Raw genomic sequence first — 20,162 nt, 5'->3', positions numbered from 1 at the left:
TCCTTTAGTTACCCCAGCGTCAAGTTATTTAAGATCTTTGATATTTATCCATTAAACCATTGGTTTGAATGCATTCTTTACAAATATATTATTTAATAAACGAAATATTGATAAATTCAGTTTTGACCGGAACAATTTTAGTTCCCATGATATTTTTTTTTCAAAAAACGAAACAATAGGGCTACGCCAATGGCAAATATCTATAGTGTGTAAAAAAATCACTGCTCTAGTACCATAATACAGAGAGAAAATACGGGAATACGTTTGAATGAAGAAAAATCGGACCGCGTTTCCTCTTAAGATTAAGTATATTTACAAAACTTTACTTCATAATGCTTTTATATAACCATAGAAACAGGTTCGGTGTTCTTAAATAAAACCATCGACCTATTAATACACATAGGCGCACTCGGAACCCTCTAAAACTATGACACTTAACTCATGCCCAAACGCACAGTCTTGCTCTACGCGTATTTAGTCGTTCTTTAGGCGCCAGCCGGGTTTTGGCGTGAACTTCACTATCGTGAAAGCGTCTAAAAACCGTTAGGATAAACGTAACAAAGTTGGTGTAACTTTGCAGTGGTAAGTAGGTACTTATTAATGGTTAAAATTCATAACATAAAACAACTTATTTTAGAATATCGAATTCTTTTTGCAAATGTCAAACTCTGCTCTTCTCACCAACAGAGGTGCACTTTATGTAGGGATGCGATGCTCAAAACTGTATTGAACGTCAGTTAATATTATTTTAGTTTTACCAAAAATCCAGTAAAAAGATATAAATGGGTAGAAATTATAAGAAATTTAAGGAAATAATCTGATTGGGATCCGTAAAAAACTAATTTTGTCTGTAAACATTTAAAAGCCAGCTTTTTTACACACAGATAAAAATAACAGACTTACATTTTTTTTGTAAATGTATTCTTGGCGAATGCAGATCCGGCAAACGATGAAAAAACCGTTTACGCACCTCACTTTTTTTCTTTTTCCAGAGATGTTTTTTTTTTTTAATTTTGAGATCTATAAATATGCTCACGGTAAAGATCTACATTTCGCCGAAAACCGCACGTAAATCGGTCCAGTAGTTATTCAGTCTACCGAGGACACGCAAAATAACATTGCCTTTTGTATATTTTTAGAAAGAAGATAGATAAGGCTGGTAAAAATAATAAAAAAAGGTCATAACAGTAATAATGATTAAATTACTAATTATGTAAATAATTTTGCAAATATATTAAAAAGGTATGTTCTGAAAGCTAGTATAATAATTATTTATCTTTCATAGGTTTATTTTTCATAAATACTTTCTGACAATGTGATTTCTTTTTAAAAAACCTCCTTACCTAACGCGAAAAAGTTGCGTAACTGGACGCCATTTTGAGTAATTCATGCAGGAGGATTTTTGAATGAAACAATAACCATTAAAATCTGCCCATAGAAATGCTATGTTATGTTGCCTTTGCTGTAAAAGAATACACTAACGAGTTATTTAAAAGTATTGCCAGTGGAAAAAAAAAATTCAGTACCTATTAAAAAAAAATAAAACCCGAAGTCCAAACCAGGTAGAGGATAAATCCATCATCATAATCATTTCTCGATCTGCACCCAGTGGTGCAAAGTGCACTGCATTTGCAATATTGGTATTCTAATGGCAGCGTATCTAGATCATTTTTGTCACATAGAAGGTAAGGTAATCAGTCTTACAATTTAGGTGCCTGTCCAGGAACAATGAAAACTGGAGTGTAAACTACTATTTCACGTCTATCCTGCTAGAAATCGAACCCAGGACCTCAAAAATGGTAGGCAAACATGCCATATAAAGCCATTAATGCAAATAGTTTTCATATTTCATGTTATAAATACACGGATATCTTTTAAATTGGCAAGCTGTTGTAAACTGGAGGCTATTGCTCTGACTTCACTACTATTCTATCTGGATTACCTCAAGGCTCAGACATTCTCAACATTTACTTCTGTGTTTTCAACTAGTTTATTTTAGCATTTTTGTGGACCATCCATATTCAAAAGTTTGCTTCATGGCATGGGTGTCAATTTAGAAATCAAACTGATATTCAATAAATATATTTAAACCATAGTTCAAAAAGCTTATAATATTTTAGAGTTTATTATGATGTCAACTCAACATTCTAAGAGTGCTTAATTTATTTATTTTTTCATATGTACGAAGCGTGGAATTTAGGTCTACAATATGGTCTCCACAATACAGAACCAAAAATTATATTGATCACATACAAAACTTATTTCTCAAATAGTTGAACCTTGGAAATCGCTTTATTTTCTCGAGAAATGCTCAGTCTACTATACTGCCGCCCTAAACATAATTATCGCAATCGACATTTTAGTGAAAAATAAGTTTTTAGTATATTCTAAATCAGCGCAACGAGATCTATAAGAATCAGCTGTCCATATTTTAATATTTATATTATTAAACAAATTTATATTTTATTATATTTAACAAAAGGAGCTCTGCGCCGGTTAGGACATGTAGAGGGAATGGACAGCGAAAGAACGGCTAAGAATATTTACAATGTGAATTTTGATGGACCATGACCAAATCCAACAAATACTTCAAGATGGACTTGTCAAAAGTCAGAATAATCGGCGCGCGTGCATGAGAAGATGTATGAATGTAGAGGTAGCGAGATCTGTATGCAAAGAAAGGGTGATATGGCGTTCTATCCTCTCTGCCTACCCTTACGGGGAAACAGCGTGTTGGTTTGTTGTTGTTGTAACAAATTTTAATTTAGTATAACCAGCGTAAGTGCTATATTTTTAATCTCTACTAAACATTTCCATCGTAATAGCCTTTGCTGTAAAGATAATTAGCATGATATTCAATAAATGCACTGCACACACTTGACATAAGCAACCTAAAAGTACACAGCTCCTTAGCTAGGGTAATTATTTTCAAGTTAACAAATAAGAGCTGGATTACAACACATCCTCCAGCTACAGAGCACATAGACGGTTGACATTCTGAACCCTATTTATGAATTTTAAGTTTGAAATGATTTGAGAGTGACAAAGCTTTTTATATAAAATATACATTAGCAGAGTAGTATTTAGCCAAGTGTTCATGATAAAGAACCAAATAAACAAAGCTCTGTTTTCACATTTTGTATTATTGTTCACTAAATGAAAGCGACTACCGATGTCCGAAGAAGAGTCCTAGTAACCAAAAACATGTTAGCCACATCTTTTCAGGTAATTCCTGGTAGATACGATCCACATGTGCACTAAAAGATGATGACCTTTGTTCCATAGGCTTCATGTCCATTTTGTATATAAATACATTCTACAAGTCGCATTCTCTATTATTAGAGGATTCAACATTCCCACTCAAAATTTATGAATGCATTTTTTGCACTTTTGCCGAATGTTTGAATAAGGTTTGATATTTTTATTCATTTTGTATATTATAATATTAATGAATAAACGTATGTTCACTCACTTTAAATAACGCGATGTATTAGCACTTTTGAAATAATTTATTATGACGGGTAGTGCTTCTGATAGTTAAATTTGGGCACTTCCGAGTCACAAACAAATAGATTCTTATACTTTTCTAAATTTTGATAATCATATAGGAGCACAATCATAAAATTAAGTTTGAATATTTCTATTTTTCACAGTTCAGTTTAGAATAAAGCGTCTATGATAACAAATTGTCTAACACAATGCAATAAAATGAATAGTTTTCTTTTTCACCTTTTGTTCAAAATATATGCTCACATTGACTGACTACCTATAAACTCTAACTTAATGGTTTTTTTTTTAAATTTAGATTTTTTTTTTAAAATTTTAAGCCTGAGTTGGAAAAAGGAACTTTATTTCACGCCCAACCCGTACGAAGGTTGGATGTGATATTTGCTAAACATAAGCAACGCAATTCCTGCTCATATGCTGTAATGTGATATGCATAGTAAGTTAACATAAATGAATTCCTTGTTTACTAGTCAAATCTTTTTACAATATGAAACATTACATAATATTTTAAAAAAGAACACTCACACAAAATATACAATCAAAGATATAATTAAAGACAGTATAAAAACGAAAAAAAATTATAATATGTTCATCTCGGAATCTTCTTTCATGCAAGTGCGTTGGTTATGATTAAGGCGGCAGTATATTTGAACAACAAAATTCAAAATTTTGAAAACAGACGCAATATTTTGGATATGAGTTTTATTTACAAGATTTTGTATATCCAGATTGACTGTGCGCTTATTTTTGAAAATCTTTTTCTACTCGGTTCCCGTTCACAGATCTCGCCACCTTGTTTCAACTCATCTGCCACATTCTACTCAGCATTACACGAAGAATACTGCTCTCGGAAGAATTCAATCTGAGTGCTTACAATGCGGATTTTGGGAACATTTATATATTTTGCTGTAGTTACGATCACTCAATTAGTTTTGTTGAATTTGGGGACGGCTGGTTAGTCTGTTAACGTTTTTGAGAACCTTTTTGTCTTATATTATGGAATATAGGATAAGTTTATTGATTATAGTGCTGTTTGCAAGTTCTGTGAAGTACTGTTGGATGCTTTAGTTGTAATTGCAGAAAATAATGTTTATCTTATTATACTTTATGTATTACCTTAATTATAATAATAAAAATACGTACATTGTTTTGTTCCACTTTAATTTATAATTTTTACCAGTGACCGGGAGTCATCGTGACTGACGTCATCAGACTGGTGGGAGACTAAACAAAAATCTATATTATATGCAAGTGCAAGCAGGGGTTGTAAGTCATCATTTAATGTAATTATCAGCATAAAAAAGTTAAAATTAGATTTGAAAATAAATGTAAGTAATAAAATAAATAAAAGAGTTGAAATTAATTCCGTATTATCATTTTTTTTTTTTTTAAATATTATTATATATTTTATGTAGCCATCAATTTGAGAACAGTGATAAAATAAGGTTTAATTATAATTAATATTTTTGTAAAGCTGTTCCTTCAACTAGATAGATAAAATAAAAATATGTTTTCGAGAAACCAAAAGCTCGCAGTGTGTATGATTTAGTGCCACCTGACTAATTTATTTCGCAATGTTAAGACTATATTCAATAAGTTACTGTAAATACTATACGATACCTGATTGTATTAAAAATCTTTTATGTATATTTTCAAAACAAAGTTCTTTATGGAATTTTTATAAATTGACAGTTATTTCAAAACATGAAGGAGAATTTTTTGTCTGTTTTTCAACCATCATTTTGACCATAATCTGTATTTTATTAAAAATAAAAAAGGACCACACACGTTATAAAAGTTGAGTCCAGTATTGATACTCTAAATCTCTATAACTATAAATATATAATAACTCCAAAAAAATATGTTTAGATCCCAATATTTACTGTAAAATGAGCACATGTGGATAGTTGATAGCATGATTATAGGTTTTATAAATTATTTTTATGTTTTAACTCCTTCTTTCTTTGGCATATCAAGTCCCCCCTGGCTGGTGATCACTCTGGAGTAGGCATCCCTGTCTTGCGCCCACCGTATTTGCACCTCGACCCCACACTCCCATCTAGTCGCGGATGTGACTCAACCGACACATCACTTGCCATCTAACACCACGCTGTCCCTTGATCTTCTTCATCATACTCGTAATTAGCTATAGACATGCATATTTGCTTGTGAGTGTTTTTCTGTTTAATAATTTAAGATCAATCATTGACCTTCACACAAAAACCTTTGGTTCTAGATAGTATCCGGATACATTGTTTTGTTTCTTTTTCCAAGAATTGAGGTATTGATAATAAATATTATTAAAAATTAATCTAATATGAATTTAGTAAATTAAAAATGTAAACCTATGGTTTCTTTTCAATATGTAATAAATAGTATAAATGTAATTTTGTAGAGCTTTTTTACATGATTATTGGTTGTCTATTCTCAAAAAAAAAAATTCCCTAAATAGTTAACAAATGTCAAAACTAGTTTCTTTTATTAATTTTGGGATGTGACAAATAATAATAATTATACATTTACTATGATTGTCCCTAAAACTGTGTCCTAAAAGTAAAAATAATTTTTGGAATTTTTGGTAAATAATCAAGTATTTTTTTTGCAAAATCGTACTGCATTGGTTTTACTTATTTTTAGGGATGCATTTAACTAGGTTTGACAAATAAAATAAGTTTTTTTTAAAAATTGACTGCTCAGTCCAGTCCAGTGTGGTCCGGTGAAACTGTTGCAGACATTTGATAAAAGTTATCTCTTCTCGCCTCACCACAACTCAATTTCATATTTCTAGGTTTAAAATAAGCACAGTCCGTTCAAATCTTTAATAACCTTTGTTTATATGTGTGTAACATAAATTTTTCATATTAACATTAAATGTGCATTTTTACACAAACTTTATGTTTACTCGGTTCATCGTATTAACATAGTCTATTAGACATTAAACCGCACGGTACATTTCTATTATACTGCAAGGTTTTATATGGAGTACTGATTGTTTTATTTTGGATATACTTCTCACCGATATAAAAAATTCTGATGTTTTAATACGTAAATAAATTTGTTTTTTATTTGGATGGACTTGGGTCTGAAATGGGTTTGACAGAATAAAGCCCTGTGAACATAATGTTGCGGTACCGTGGTGGTATTGTTGACTCGCGAGCCAAAGGTCCAAAGTTCAAATCACAATCCGCTACAAGTCAATTTGCATTAATCCAGTGCAAGTTATTAAAGACTTTTAGGAAATGGTCAGAAAATTTTTAATGTTTGAGTAAATAATAGGAACTCAAGTATTTCTCTTTTAACAAAAAACAAAAATATATATTATGAGCCCTTTATTTTGAAAGTGAAATTATAAAGAATTTTAAAAATAGGTACACGTAATACAAAAATTTTACTAAAATTAATATAAAAGTTATCTTGAAAGCAAACACATAATAAAAAAGTAGTTTTCAATCCAGAGGGCAATCTAAATTTAGTCAGCTCGGCTTTTGTGTGGGATTTTTATTGTACAGCGCCCTTGAGGTGATTTTTACAAAAATGGCGCAATAATTATTCACAATAATAACATTGAAAAGCTACAGTCTAATTTTACCTATGCCACTTACAAAATAATGGGCTTGTATTTTGAAATACCACTGGATTGTACGCTAGGACGGGAAGTTGGAGACAATAAAAAAAAATCTCTTAATGAACATGATTTATTATTCTATGTATGTATGTAGCTTACACAGGTTAAATGAAGGCATGGCCACTGAGTTCCATGAAAGTAATGATTTCTCAGCACATTGTATCAAATCAACCCACACATCTTCAGAATATGTAAAATAAATAAAATTAAGGCAAATAAATATTGGATATTTAAGAAATTTACTTTTAAATAGTACAGAATATGTTAAATAACATTATAAGAACACAAGAGAATATAAAGTTCCATCGGGAAGTGAAATCTGTTACTTATATTAATTCAAGAACACAATAATATGACTAATAAATATAAGTGTGGATTTCATTTCACAAAATATGGGACTCGTGAATCGAGGAGATAAATATTTACACATTTATTAAGTAGATCAGGTGTTTGCTCTGCTCTAGCCAACGTCATGAATACAATGAGATTTTGATAATGTTGACAGTTTTAAGGAACTAACACATTCTTAATATTTTTAAAGTACACATAATATATGAATACAGCTTAAGATATTTACAATAATATATAATGCATGTGTGATCCAAAAAACTAGCAATATGGTAAATTCAATAATAAAATATATGACTGTACATTATCATGACCCATATATGTTCACAATGCAGGAAAATCTGTAGCAAATTACTATTGATTCCTCAAATCATTACAACTTTAGGTAAAAAAATATTTTCAAAAGGCAAAGAAAAATAAACAATCGATGATTTTGTACCATTTAATGGTTTTTAGCAAATAAAGAGTTATTCATTGTAAATTTTAAGATGTGTTCTTGGAATATAATTTCATTTATCCCATAAAGATAGTTTTACAGTAACTGCAACTGACCAATGTGCTATGTGCTATGATGCAGCTATCATTAGCAAATACGTATGTAATAAAAAGGTTTTAACCAAAACCAAAATACTACATGAATAATGTATCTAAACACTATCCCAGTTAAAAAAATAACTTATAAATTTGAGAATATAAATATAAATATAAAGTAAATACTCTGTCTAAAAGGAATACATGAAGGTACTAAAATGAAGAGAACCCCAGCTAATAAAAGACAAATTTTTCAAATAACACTAAACTTATGGGACAGATGTATGTATAACATTCAGGCTAAGTTGCACATATAATTGATAGAAAGTGAGTTTAATTTGCTTTAAGAACACCATTTTATCTACATATGATTTAATCAATAAAATAACAATCACTGCATTCATTAGAAGAACTGCTAAAAATTTGTTTTACAAAAATATTTTCTATGCCCATGAGTTAGCTTTCCACTTTTCTAACAGTTCTTTCTGAAAATATCGTTGAAGCAACACTAAAATAATGAATACTACTAAAATATGCTTTAACATTGGACATTGTAAATATAAAATAGTTAACAATCACATTTTTCTTTTTTCATATTTACAACTTACAAGCAAAAAATAAAGTTACGCATATAAACCGTGTGTAGTTTTATACTATAATGTTCGAACAGCGACATTCGTGTTCTATGCAGAGAAGAATAGGGTGCGTGGAACGGGTGGAGGGATTACACAAGACAGAATTCATATAACGTTCAATTCATTGTTCTGCCTTACTGCTAGCATTAACTAAAGGTAAAACTATTAACCAATAACACAATTAGGTAGTACCATTGACCACAAAACCTTTGCTCGGTGTTTTATTCAAGTTAATAACTTATCACTAAACATATAAAACATAGCTTTGTAAGTAAGAGGTTAAAACAGAGATAACATTAATTTAATCTACCCACAAATGCACGAAACAAAATGGTTATCAACGTACCGAGTCGGCGACACTCTCAGCAGAAGTGGCCCCCTCTGATGTCAGATTTGTATCATTTGATAATTTGGAATGTCAAAGTGATGGTGGTTCACATACTCAGAGCCCAACATGAATCTACCAGAAGAGAAGGTGTGAAAATATGCTACGAGATCTTTCAATACGCCTTGTACGATACGATTTCTGTACTAAAATATGAACTCGGAAAGTCTGCAAATAATATTGGCTGTAAAATTATGTGTTAATTGTTACAAGATACTATATGGAATTTGAAGAGACAGCTATGAATCTGACACTTTTAATTACAGATAGACAATGTTTCCATAAAATGAATGTTAATTTCTCACAAGATAGAACTAATGAATATTAAACGATAATAAGATATGCCCATTAATCCCAGTTGGAATGTTCCATCAATCTTCCATAGATATCTCACTTATTAACTTAAATGTATTTAGTGAAACGAGCAAACGATAAAGAAGTATGTTGCATACTAACTTTATTAACAAATAAAGTAAGATTTATCTGAAAAACATAGGTACAATATACTAAAACCGAACCTACGAATAAACAACAATAAAACTATTAATGAACAAAGATGTTGTGGTCTTTTCTATCCCTAACTACAATTTCTTATGTCACATTTAATCTTATTATAACATTAAATAAATCTTATCTATCGTTGAAATTACACGCGAGTGAATGTACTATTTTATGTTTAATTAATTTAGTTTTGTTTCTCTACAGAAGAACTGCTTGTAAATATACTGGATTATTTATTACAACTTAAAAACATAATATATTTAAGTTGAAATAAGGTGTTGAAAAATCAAACATGTACATATTAGATGTCCCAGAGTACATATTCCTTCTGTAAGACTTTAAAGAAGTTTAAAAGACTTTTAAAAAATGTTGAATTTGTAATTGTATGGATACCATTGCCAAAAAGATTCACACGCGCTAAAAGTATTAAAACTGTCTGATTTTTCTTATTTTTCAAAACAATGTCACAACCATTTATCTCCAAATAAAATCTAATAATGTGAAGAAAGGGTCATAATCAAATTAAAATAAGTCATAAGCCAGTATTGGTCACAATCAAGTTCACCTGTATAAGATGTAAATAATGTCAGTTTTAAATATAAAACTATGTCAAATTGTGATGTGATAGTAGTAAATAAATTAAACACTTAAGTGCGTTCCGTTTTAACTAAAAATAGAGTCATTCTTTATGATCAAAATTATACGGAAGATAACTTTGAAATTGAAAAATTATGAATTTAAAAAAAACAAGGTATTAAGTGAAATAATCAATTTTATTGTAAATTGAATAATTCAATTGTCTCATTAAACAAAAATATAATATATACATATTTATTATTAATATTATTTTTATATTAAATATATAAATTTATGGATAATAATTTAACATTTTTGTAAACTCTGTCTACCATAGGAATCAGCCGTGCCAACCATTTTTATAATCTGAATTTAACAATATTACGCATTTAAATTTTGATGTAAAAATAAAGATTTCAAAATATGCAATATGTATCTATATTTAGGTATACTCTATTATTTACAATATGTTCTAACATATTATGTGTATGTTTATACAACATTACTCCTTTTGTGTGAAGTAAATAATGGTGTTATCTAAACATGTACATTTAAAAAATGTTTTTTGCAAATGAAAATATTTACAGTGTGTCAAAAGTACTTTTGTGTCAAATAATGAAAAATCAGTTTGGGGATTTCTAGCAAGAAGAAGTCATGGCTGAACCAATACCAACACAATGTTGTCCAGCTGAACGTTGCCAAATATCCTTTGTATTTATGTAACAAAAGGCATCTCAATTTTATATACACTTTCCCCAAGCTCGATAGTATAATGAAAATAGTTCTCAAAGATATGTGGCTACGTGGACAAACACTTAATGATCTTCATACAGTTAATACATTAATAATTAACAGATAAACATTTAGTTATATATTTCAGTTTGAACTAAGGGTAACTGACTGACAGGGCAATTGACGCTCACCACCTACCATCACGGCACTGAACATTTTATTTCACTTTGTCTTTATTTCTTCAACACAAAACCATTTGGTAGAATGTTCTCTTTCGATAAATGCTGAACACCTCAACCATTGCTGCCGCTGTCAGAAATCTCCGAGATAATGGTAACATCAATAATAGACAACAACAATATGCATTCTTTTACACTTTAAGTTATGTAGTTTGCAAGAATAATTAATTAACGTAACATTTATATAACATAATGGTGTAGTCACAGCAGTGCTGCGGTTCACTACATCCCCACAATGCGTGGTGGTCACTACTAGCACTCTCGAGTTCAATAATCGCCGCTATGTAAAGCTTTCAATATCATATCAACTTACTTATCAGAGATCCACATACAATTTATGTTGTTTCAACAACACGGTTTAAGTAATTACACCGAAACGAAGATTCTCCGGATTCTGAATTCCATTTTGCTGGATGACGCCAGCCTGAAAATAAGAAAAGAGAAATCTAGGGTTAATGCCATCAAAATTTCACAAAACTGCAATACGATGCAAATAGGCAGCTTCATTTTATACAATTAAAACACAATATAAATTAAGAGATAATATGTTTCCTTTCTAACTATGTATTACGTTAGCTAAATGCAGTCAGTTTTCATTTTGATAAGTTCTAATATATCTAGGTTATAGAAACTTAAAATGTATCCACCAGTGGTTGCTTTGTTTGATTCCTGACTAAGCTAACATAAGGTATACATTATGATGTTTTATATATTACCCTGAAAAGATTTAATCATAATGTGAAATAACCCAAAAGACAAAACAAAAAGAACTGCGTCTCCCTTACAAATGGTTACATTTTCAATCAATATATTCATATATGCAGGTAGAATCATTTCATGAGGTAATAATTACAAATAGGTTACTTCAAAATTCTGCATTTCGTAGTTAACCACGGCAATACATTTTTTTATCCTCCTTTGTGAATGTTACTAACAGAAAAGTTGTGCATTAAAATCATCATAATATTATTTAAATGTATCTCAACTTGAATTTGTAGCAATAGAGATGGAATTTTTAAAAGGGGAATATAGAAGTCTAAGCATTTACAGGCCTTATGACCTGTCATTGGCCAAATTTAAGTGGCCAGTTTACGCACTGTGTAACATTCACCATTCTGCCCATGTTTAAACATCCACATTTACTCAACTCTTCCATCTGTCAACTTTTGTAAAATAAAGGTGCTGAAACCTTTATCATGTGGGTGAGATTCCAAACATTGTTCAATTAACCAACTGGTAAAAGAAAAGTATAAAAATTGGAAAATTGTTTTCAGGCATTGCCTAGTAGATGAATTGGTTCAGCTGGATGAATCTCGCTCACATGATAAAGGTTTCACCTCCTTTACTTCACAAAAGTCAACAGATGAAAGAGTTGAGGAAATTTGGATGTTTAAACATGGGCAAAACGGTGAATAATACACAGTGTGTAAAGTGGCCACTTAAACCAGCCAATGACAGGTTATAAGCCCTGTAGATGCCTAGAATTCCATATTCCCTTCTCAAAAATGTTTAACATCTCTGTTGCAACAAATTATATCTGAATAACTCCCTAGGGAGAAAATCCAGCCTGTCTGCAAACATTTGGACAAACTCAAAACATTTTTGCATCTCGACTTGGCAATTTGTAGCATTCATGGAGGAAGATGTAGATACATTTTAGTGGTTAACTAAGAAAACCTGAATTTGAAGTTATCCAGTTGTAGTAATCATTCCATAATTTGTTAACTCTTCTGATTGGAGTTAGCTTTAGATGATGGACTTCGCTCGGTAATTCTCGGTTACTATAATATGACCGATACAAGATGAGTTTTTGGAATGTTGTTTTAAATTATTGACAAAACTGAAATAGGAGCAATCAATATATTAACAGAACCACGAGATATAACAGGTTTTTAAAAATTCTATGAATACAATTTGCTTATGTTTTAGGTCCAATTTATTTATTATTATTTTTTTACACATTATAAACAATGATTAATAATTCAAATAATGTGACCTGACTGGGGTTACCCGTGCGAGGACACTTAACAATAAACATTTTTAATATTTTGCAATATTGTCGTCTTCTAGAAATTCTCGCACTTCCATACATTCATTTAAATCATTTACAAGTAAAACAGGTGTCTGTAGTGTCCTAGTTACTATTTTTAGTTTTAATTCTGTAGAGAAACAATTCATTGTTTCTCTATACAATTATGTTTTTTGGTCTTTTTCTCTTACAGGTCGCATTTATGAAAACCGATTTTTGGATCAATACACGGAATTCATTTGAAATTCTACCGATTTTTAAACATCTTATAGAATACGAAGTAAAAATAGTTTTATGTATGAAATTTCGAACACTAGTGATTGGCAATGCTCCATTCCCTCCAGGCTTTCGGCCTTTGGTGGGGATAGCGAAACATTGCTTCCTTTCCACACCTAATGGTGTATAAGGCACTGCATTAGTACGCTAATCGTAATGTATCTCATTTTTTGTTAAGATCATCAGTCTTACGCTTCAGGTGTCAGTACAGGGAATAAGCAATATTTTCAAGTAAAAACGCTTTTAAATAAATCATTTCATCTGAACCGTGACGGGAATCGAACCCGAGACTTCTTGTATGGTAGGCAAACGCGCTGACCACTACACCACGAAGAAATATGAAAAAAAAAAAAAGTATTAAACCAAGGGAAAAGTTATGTCAATGCTTCTGATGTAGACATAGAAGCTAAAAATACAAAACCCTTAGGTAGACCCACATGCAGATTAGTGTTCAGAAAAAATAACCCAAGAATAAAGAAAAGTTATATTTAAGAATTTTTGAAGCATTGGTGAAATTATTAGACGCTGTGAGTTTGTATTGAAATTAATCTCCCAAAAAAACAAAATTTCGTTTTCCTAAATAAAATAATAATCATTCATTGAATATATCGTAACTTTTTTCTAAAGATAAATAAATATATACTTTTAAAATTGCGAAAATGAAGGAACTTAAGTTTGTAAAAAGTTTTTTTATCTTAACTTTATATGTTAATGATAAATTAATGTTTTAACAACCTCAAAAAAGGTGTCTTCAGAAGGTATTATAAAAAAAGTTAAGGAAGGAAAACACATTTTAAACAATCAGATTTCTCAAACAATCAAACATGATGTTAAAAAACAATTTGATTAGTTTACTCGATGAACTACTAATCTATTAAATCATAAAGTTTGATTTGTTTTTAAAGAATTTCGAAAGGTTTTAGTGTAGAGTAAGGAGATTAAAGTCTTCAATAGAGAAACATGTCAAATGTTTTCCTATTGATCTGACAATGTGCTGATTTAATGATAATTATTCCATAAGAAATTATCAAATTTTAGGCCAAAAATAAGTCAAATTCGACTTATTTCTTTTTGAAGTATGTAAAGGGAGTGTTTCTTTACCATCTGGCATCATTAACTCGAAACCTTAAAATTTTGAGTTATTTCCCTATAGAACTAGGATATCGATATTACGTTTCGGACTTTATGCTAGAACCAGCTACTTTAAGGAATGACTATTCCAGGCTGATACTCGCCAGCCATGTGGGCAGGAAAACAATTATAGATATTACAATGTTAGGTACCGATACTATACTATAGAATCTCTAACACTGTCGATAAACAAATAGAAGTTTAAAAGTTAGCAGTACTCGATACACAAATACAACTTTATCGAGAGCATAATGATTTCTTTTTTATCTGTCGTTTGGCATAATGTATTTACATAATATAAAGGATGAGTCCTACCTGAAATTTACTTGCACTTAGCATGCAACATTTCCATGAGAAGAGTCTGGTTCGGAGCCTGACCGGCGCAGTGCTTGCCGTAAAGATACTCTTCTCCTCGAGCCGCCAATGCGTGGATGTCAGGAATCAACATGATTAATTTGCTAAATTTGTCCTGAAACAGAAAACATTGATACATTAATAACGCATTTATCATTTTCTTCATTAACAAAAATCACAAACTCATATCAAAGTGTGTATTTACTAGTTTCTAAACTGGTATATCTTAACACAGAAGTCTTGATAACTCTTGTTATTTTAGTTCTACTCTTGCCCATCTTACGGTGTAGTGGTCACCACATTTAGCTAACATTCATAAGGTTCCAATTTCAATTTCTATCAATACTGATTTCTTCTTCTTCTTGAGGTGCCTTGTCAGATTCCCCGACGTTGGCGATTACTACAGCGAAAGCATCTCGGTCCTGCGCTACTCCGCAGCCAGGAAAACTGCTTATTGTATGTATTCGCCATAGTGATTCCTGGGAAGAGATGACCAGAGTGGTTTCCCGTTGCCTTCTCTGGTGGATTTTTCTGTCGGGGTTACCTTCCCTTAGCTGGTTGGTTCTGGTTTGCATACTTGTATTTTTACTGCATTATACAGCCCAGGACTGGCACTTCAAGTGTAGACGGATTATATTACCTTCATATAAATGGCTGAATTACACTGTGATTGGTTTATCAATGCTCTGCCCTATTCACTATTGATCTGAATAATGAAAAGGAGAATGTAGAGGTTTGAATCATGGGTATCCTTAAATCACACATGTGTATTACGATTGCATGTAGAACATGCTGTGTTTAACATATAGTGTTTGTAAGCTGTGGATGAGAATAAATAAGTCTTCTTTTAGAGTATGCCTCCGTAATCTGGTCTCTCTTCTATGTAGCCAGGATAAATCAAATCAAATCAGTGCAACATCATCTGCTAAGAGAAGTACCATGGATCGGAGACTCAAGCTCGAGAAGGGAGACTACACTTAGAGAGAGATGGAGTCGATATTAAAAATTTCAAGTCTAGAAATAACATTGCCTATATATTTATGTTTAATTTACTAAACGGCTTAATTGATGTACCATTGTTACAGGAGCAAGTGGCATTCAATGTTCCGATCCACCGGTTGCGAAATAAGAATGTGCTGTTTTGTGATCAGCACAGCACAAACTATAGCTTGCATGCACCAATGTCCCGAGCTTGCATGCACCGATGTCCCGATTGTGTCGCATTTTAAACTCGAGACAAGATCCTAACTTTTTTAGTGTAAATCTTTTTGGATTTAAACAATAACTAAGATAGACCAGATCTTGTCTTGAGGTAATTTAATTTTTTGTCCTAGCTTAAATATTTTTTTGTCGTATTTTACTGTAATTTTACCTGTTTATATTATACATTATAAAAATATGTATTTACTATTGTTAAATGGGCTTAATAAGTCCATAAATAAATGAGGGGGGGTTAATAATTTAAAAAATAAAACAAAAGTTATCTTTAAAAATCAGATGCTTAACTCGAGTTACACGCGGTACCGATTTTTTGCTAAATTTGAAACAGCACAGTAAACGCAAGCCGAATCACCAGTAGTGCCACGAGTATTCATAGTCCATTGTTTATAAACTGGCAGTCGCATTGAAAAGGTCCCGATTACGGTACTCAGTGCCGTGCAAGTGTGATTATGTTTCGCAAATGCATTTCCTTGGGGCATTAGCTTTCCGCATCCTAAAGGCGGGGTGGGGTATTCCTCAGAAAATACTGAGAAATACTTGCAGAACAACCTACGATTTCTGATCATCAGTGAGAAATGTGGCTTAAAGCTTCTATATTTATTTCCCGCCTGCTGACAAGCCTCTAAAGAAAGACTTTTTTTTAGGAATTCCTTTTTTTTTTTTAAAGAAAAATTTACGGTACATAGTACCGTGCTTGTGTACTAATGTAACTCTCAATAGGTTTCCAGGACCTAATAATAACATTTTTAAGATTTAAAGTTAAAAAAAATTTAATAAATATAATTTAATACTATCAATATGTAAATAGAATGTAGTGGATTTCACTTTCAGGTGTCCTCATAATAATAAAATTTGTGCTCAAAAATGCAGTATTGAAGCCCTATCATATACACGGTGCATTATGATAGGGATGATGAAAGAGAGAAATTATTTTTTTAATTATATCGGCCTCATGGCGTAGTGGCCAGCGCGTTTGCCTACCATGTCCGGTTAGATTCCCGGCATGGTCGACATGAAATATTTATTTAAAAAGGTATTTTTGCACTACAATATTCCTCAGTCCCTGGACTGGCACCTGAAGCGTAAGACTGATCATCTTACCTTCACATAATAAAACATTATAAAGATTAGCTGCGATTGGTATACCAATACAGTGCCCTATGTATAATTAGGTGCAGAAAGGGGAATGAAGATGATGATTTTGAAAAAAAAAATAGTAGTATATATTTGTTAAAATAGTGGATTTTTATATGCCTTTTATTTTTATGTGATTGAATAAGTTATTTTTTTTGAGAATTTGGCATAAAAAAGGCATACCAGAAACCTTTGACAGTATATCTGTCTATTGTAAAACAGTTACCTGAATAGACGGGTAGCATGTCAGAGTATAGTCCAGCAAAGCGGCTTGAACAGTTTCATAACCTTCCTGAACACATTTTCTGTTTGTTATTCCCCTCACATCTGAAATAAAAAAATATATATATATATATATATTTATGCATAGTGTACATATAACAAATAAAACGAATCACATATCATTTGTAGGTAATCGTAATGATAAATACCCCTCCAACATCAGGTCTAAGTACCCTGGTTCAGACATAAACTGACAGCAAACTGTCGGCAGTGTGTTAAGAAAGTGCTCTAAAAATGTAATTGAATTTCGCTGTGAAGACTTGGCTGAAATTAAATCAATTAAAGCCTTAAATACGATCATGTCAAATGTCGACATAATCCAAGGACATGCAATACAAAAAATTTCAAAATGTGGAATAGTTAGGATTTGAGCCATGATAAACGCGTGGAGAGATTCACTGCCTTTGTCTAACGATTCGGTTACCTGGATTGAGAAGCAGAAGAAACTTGACACAGATGTAATCAGACACGTCAAATTTGAGCTCTGCAAGTTTGTTCTGCAGCTCGTTGAAGTGGTCAGCCAATGGAGGCACTCCCAGTAGACCGAGGCACAGCAAGTCAAACTTCTGGCCGTTGTGAAGGGTGGTCTCATCTGGTAGTCCATTGTGCATGCGTTGGTGCAGATGATCAAGCACCAGCATCTCGGACCAAGAGTTTTGGAGCAGCTTCATCTGGTCATCCACCTGAAGAAGGAATAAAATGCATGAAAAACTAGTCACCGAGTGGTTTGGTCATGTAGAACAAAAGGATGATGGAAGAATGGTAAAATATTAAAAAGATAGGGGTAATATTTAAATTTATTTCAGCAGAGAGGGAAAGAGTTTTCGTGAAGAAATTTGGAAGTCTAGGCATTTACAGGGCTTATGACCTGTCATTGGCTGGTTTAAGTGGCCACTTTACACACTGTGTAACATTCACCATTCTGCCCATGTTTGAACATCCACATTTCCTCAACTCTTCCATCTGTTGACTTTTGTGAAGTGAAAGAGCTGAAACCTTTATCACGTGGGTGAGATTCATCCGGCTGAACCAAATCACCTACTAGGCAACGCCTGGAAACAATTTTCCAATTTTTATACTTCTTCTTTTACCAGGTAGTAATTCAACAATGTTTGATTATGTCCAAATGCTTGCAGACTGGCTGGATTGGTGAATGTTACACAGTGTGTAAAGTGGCCACTTAAACCAGCCAATGACAGGTCATAAGCCCTGTAAATGCCTAGACTTCCAAATTTCTTCACGAAAACTCTTTCCCTCTCTGCTGAAATAAATTTAAATATGAACAACTCCCTAGGGAGGAAATCCAGCCAGTCTGCAAGCATTTGGACATAATCAAACATAGGGGTAATAGTAAAATGTCTTTAATCCCTAACTTCATCTGTTTGTGAAATAATTTATTAAAGACATTGTTTGATATAAGAGTATTTATTTCTAAATTATTTGACATAAAAGTCAAAGGAAATGGATGAAGATATTTTTATCGTTTTTATATAATAGAGGTTAAGGTATTTAGAAAAAAGGCGCTATATAAATTACCCACAAAATAATATTTTTTGACTATGTATGCTTTTGTGTTTGTTTTCTAAGATATGTATCTATCGTTTTTTACTAGAACATAGAACAACAACAAAACTAACGAAATATTTGTGTTTTTTTTTTCAATTATTTTATTTAAAAAAAAAACATTAATCTATGCTTACAACGTACAAGATATATTGCATGTAAAATATATTTAATGGTGTTTTTATAAATCGTTGTTCATATATAAAAAATACATAGACGTCACGAGGTTTTGGCGGGCGAGGTTACAATTTAATATTCACAAACCATAAATTTGTATCCACAAATACCCATCTGATTTAGAAGTCGACGATGATCGAAGCAAGTGTTTACGGATTTTGTGCTGCAAAACGGAATTTAAATTATTATGGCTACTCTTCTGATGCGTCGATTAATACGCTATGTATTGAAAAGGGAATCATCACTTGAACACGCCAACCACACGCCAACCACACGCCAACCATACGACAACATTCGCAACCGAGTAGAATCTAACAGCAGAAGTATGTTTTCAAAATGGCGTCGTTGGTTCAATTTTTGTTCGTTCTACCGATAAATTTGTTGCACAGTAAGTTCAGTTTAGTGTCAGTAGTTTAAACTGTATGCATGTATTAGTGTTGCCGCCACGCTGTGTTGCGTCACCGCGTCACTGCTCACCGCTCACCGCTCACCGCTCACCGCCGCCTTGTGTTGTGTATGGTTGTGTACATACAATATTCCGTACGCGGTGAGGTAATACTTGAATCTTTCAATAGCCGCCTCTGGCGTCCCGCTCTCGCCGGACCGAATTTCTACGACTTTCTCCTACCGGCCACTGGGCCACTGTCAGCGTGTCAAGTGCACTCGGCCACCGCGCCAGAAAGAGACGGAGATCGGAAAAATGCTTCCCAGACACGTATTGCAACGAGCCGGTAGAGTTTACCGATGTCAGTAGATATATACCGATCAGAAACAAAAATAGGTCAATCTCAATGTTGTTGGACTGAAGATATTTATATTTACTGGACCGCTAACTTAACTCTCAAACCTACTTTCTAACCTACTCCCAACCCTTTCTACTGTCTTTACAACTCTTCCGCTGTATCGATTTTCCATA

General features: G+C 32.3%; 1 protein-coding gene across 1 annotated transcript in view; it reads right to left on the bottom strand.

Annotated features, from left to right (window-relative positions):
- Positions 1 to 7,186: 7,186 nt before the first annotated feature.
- The window catches only part of ftz-f1 (ftz transcription factor 1), a 363,969-nt gene continuing 350,993 nt past the window's right edge, over positions 7,187 to 20,162 (bottom strand). Inside the window, exons 6-9 of the mRNA XM_088243231.1 lie at positions 17,931 to 18,189; positions 17,451 to 17,551; positions 14,831 to 14,984; positions 7,187 to 11,503 (exon numbers count right to left, since the gene is read on the bottom strand). Of these exons, the coding sequence (XP_088099357.1) occupies positions 14,838 to 14,984; positions 17,451 to 17,551; positions 17,931 to 18,189 (507 nt within the window). The 3' untranslated portion in view covers positions 7,187 to 11,503; positions 14,831 to 14,837. The remainder of the gene's footprint in view (positions 11,504 to 14,830; positions 14,985 to 17,450; positions 17,552 to 17,930; positions 18,190 to 20,162) is intronic.

The sequence above is a fragment of the Micrasema longulum genome, unplaced genomic scaffold (assembly GCF_059751315.1).
Source record: "Micrasema longulum isolate JH-2025_06_02 unplaced genomic scaffold, ASM5975131v1 h1tg000197l, whole genome shotgun sequence".
In the NCBI taxonomy this organism is placed as follows: domain Eukaryota; kingdom Metazoa; phylum Arthropoda; class Insecta; order Trichoptera; family Brachycentridae; genus Micrasema; species Micrasema longulum.
The sequence above is the reverse complement of the archived record's forward strand: the minus strand, read 5'-3'. Positions and strand labels throughout refer to the sequence as shown.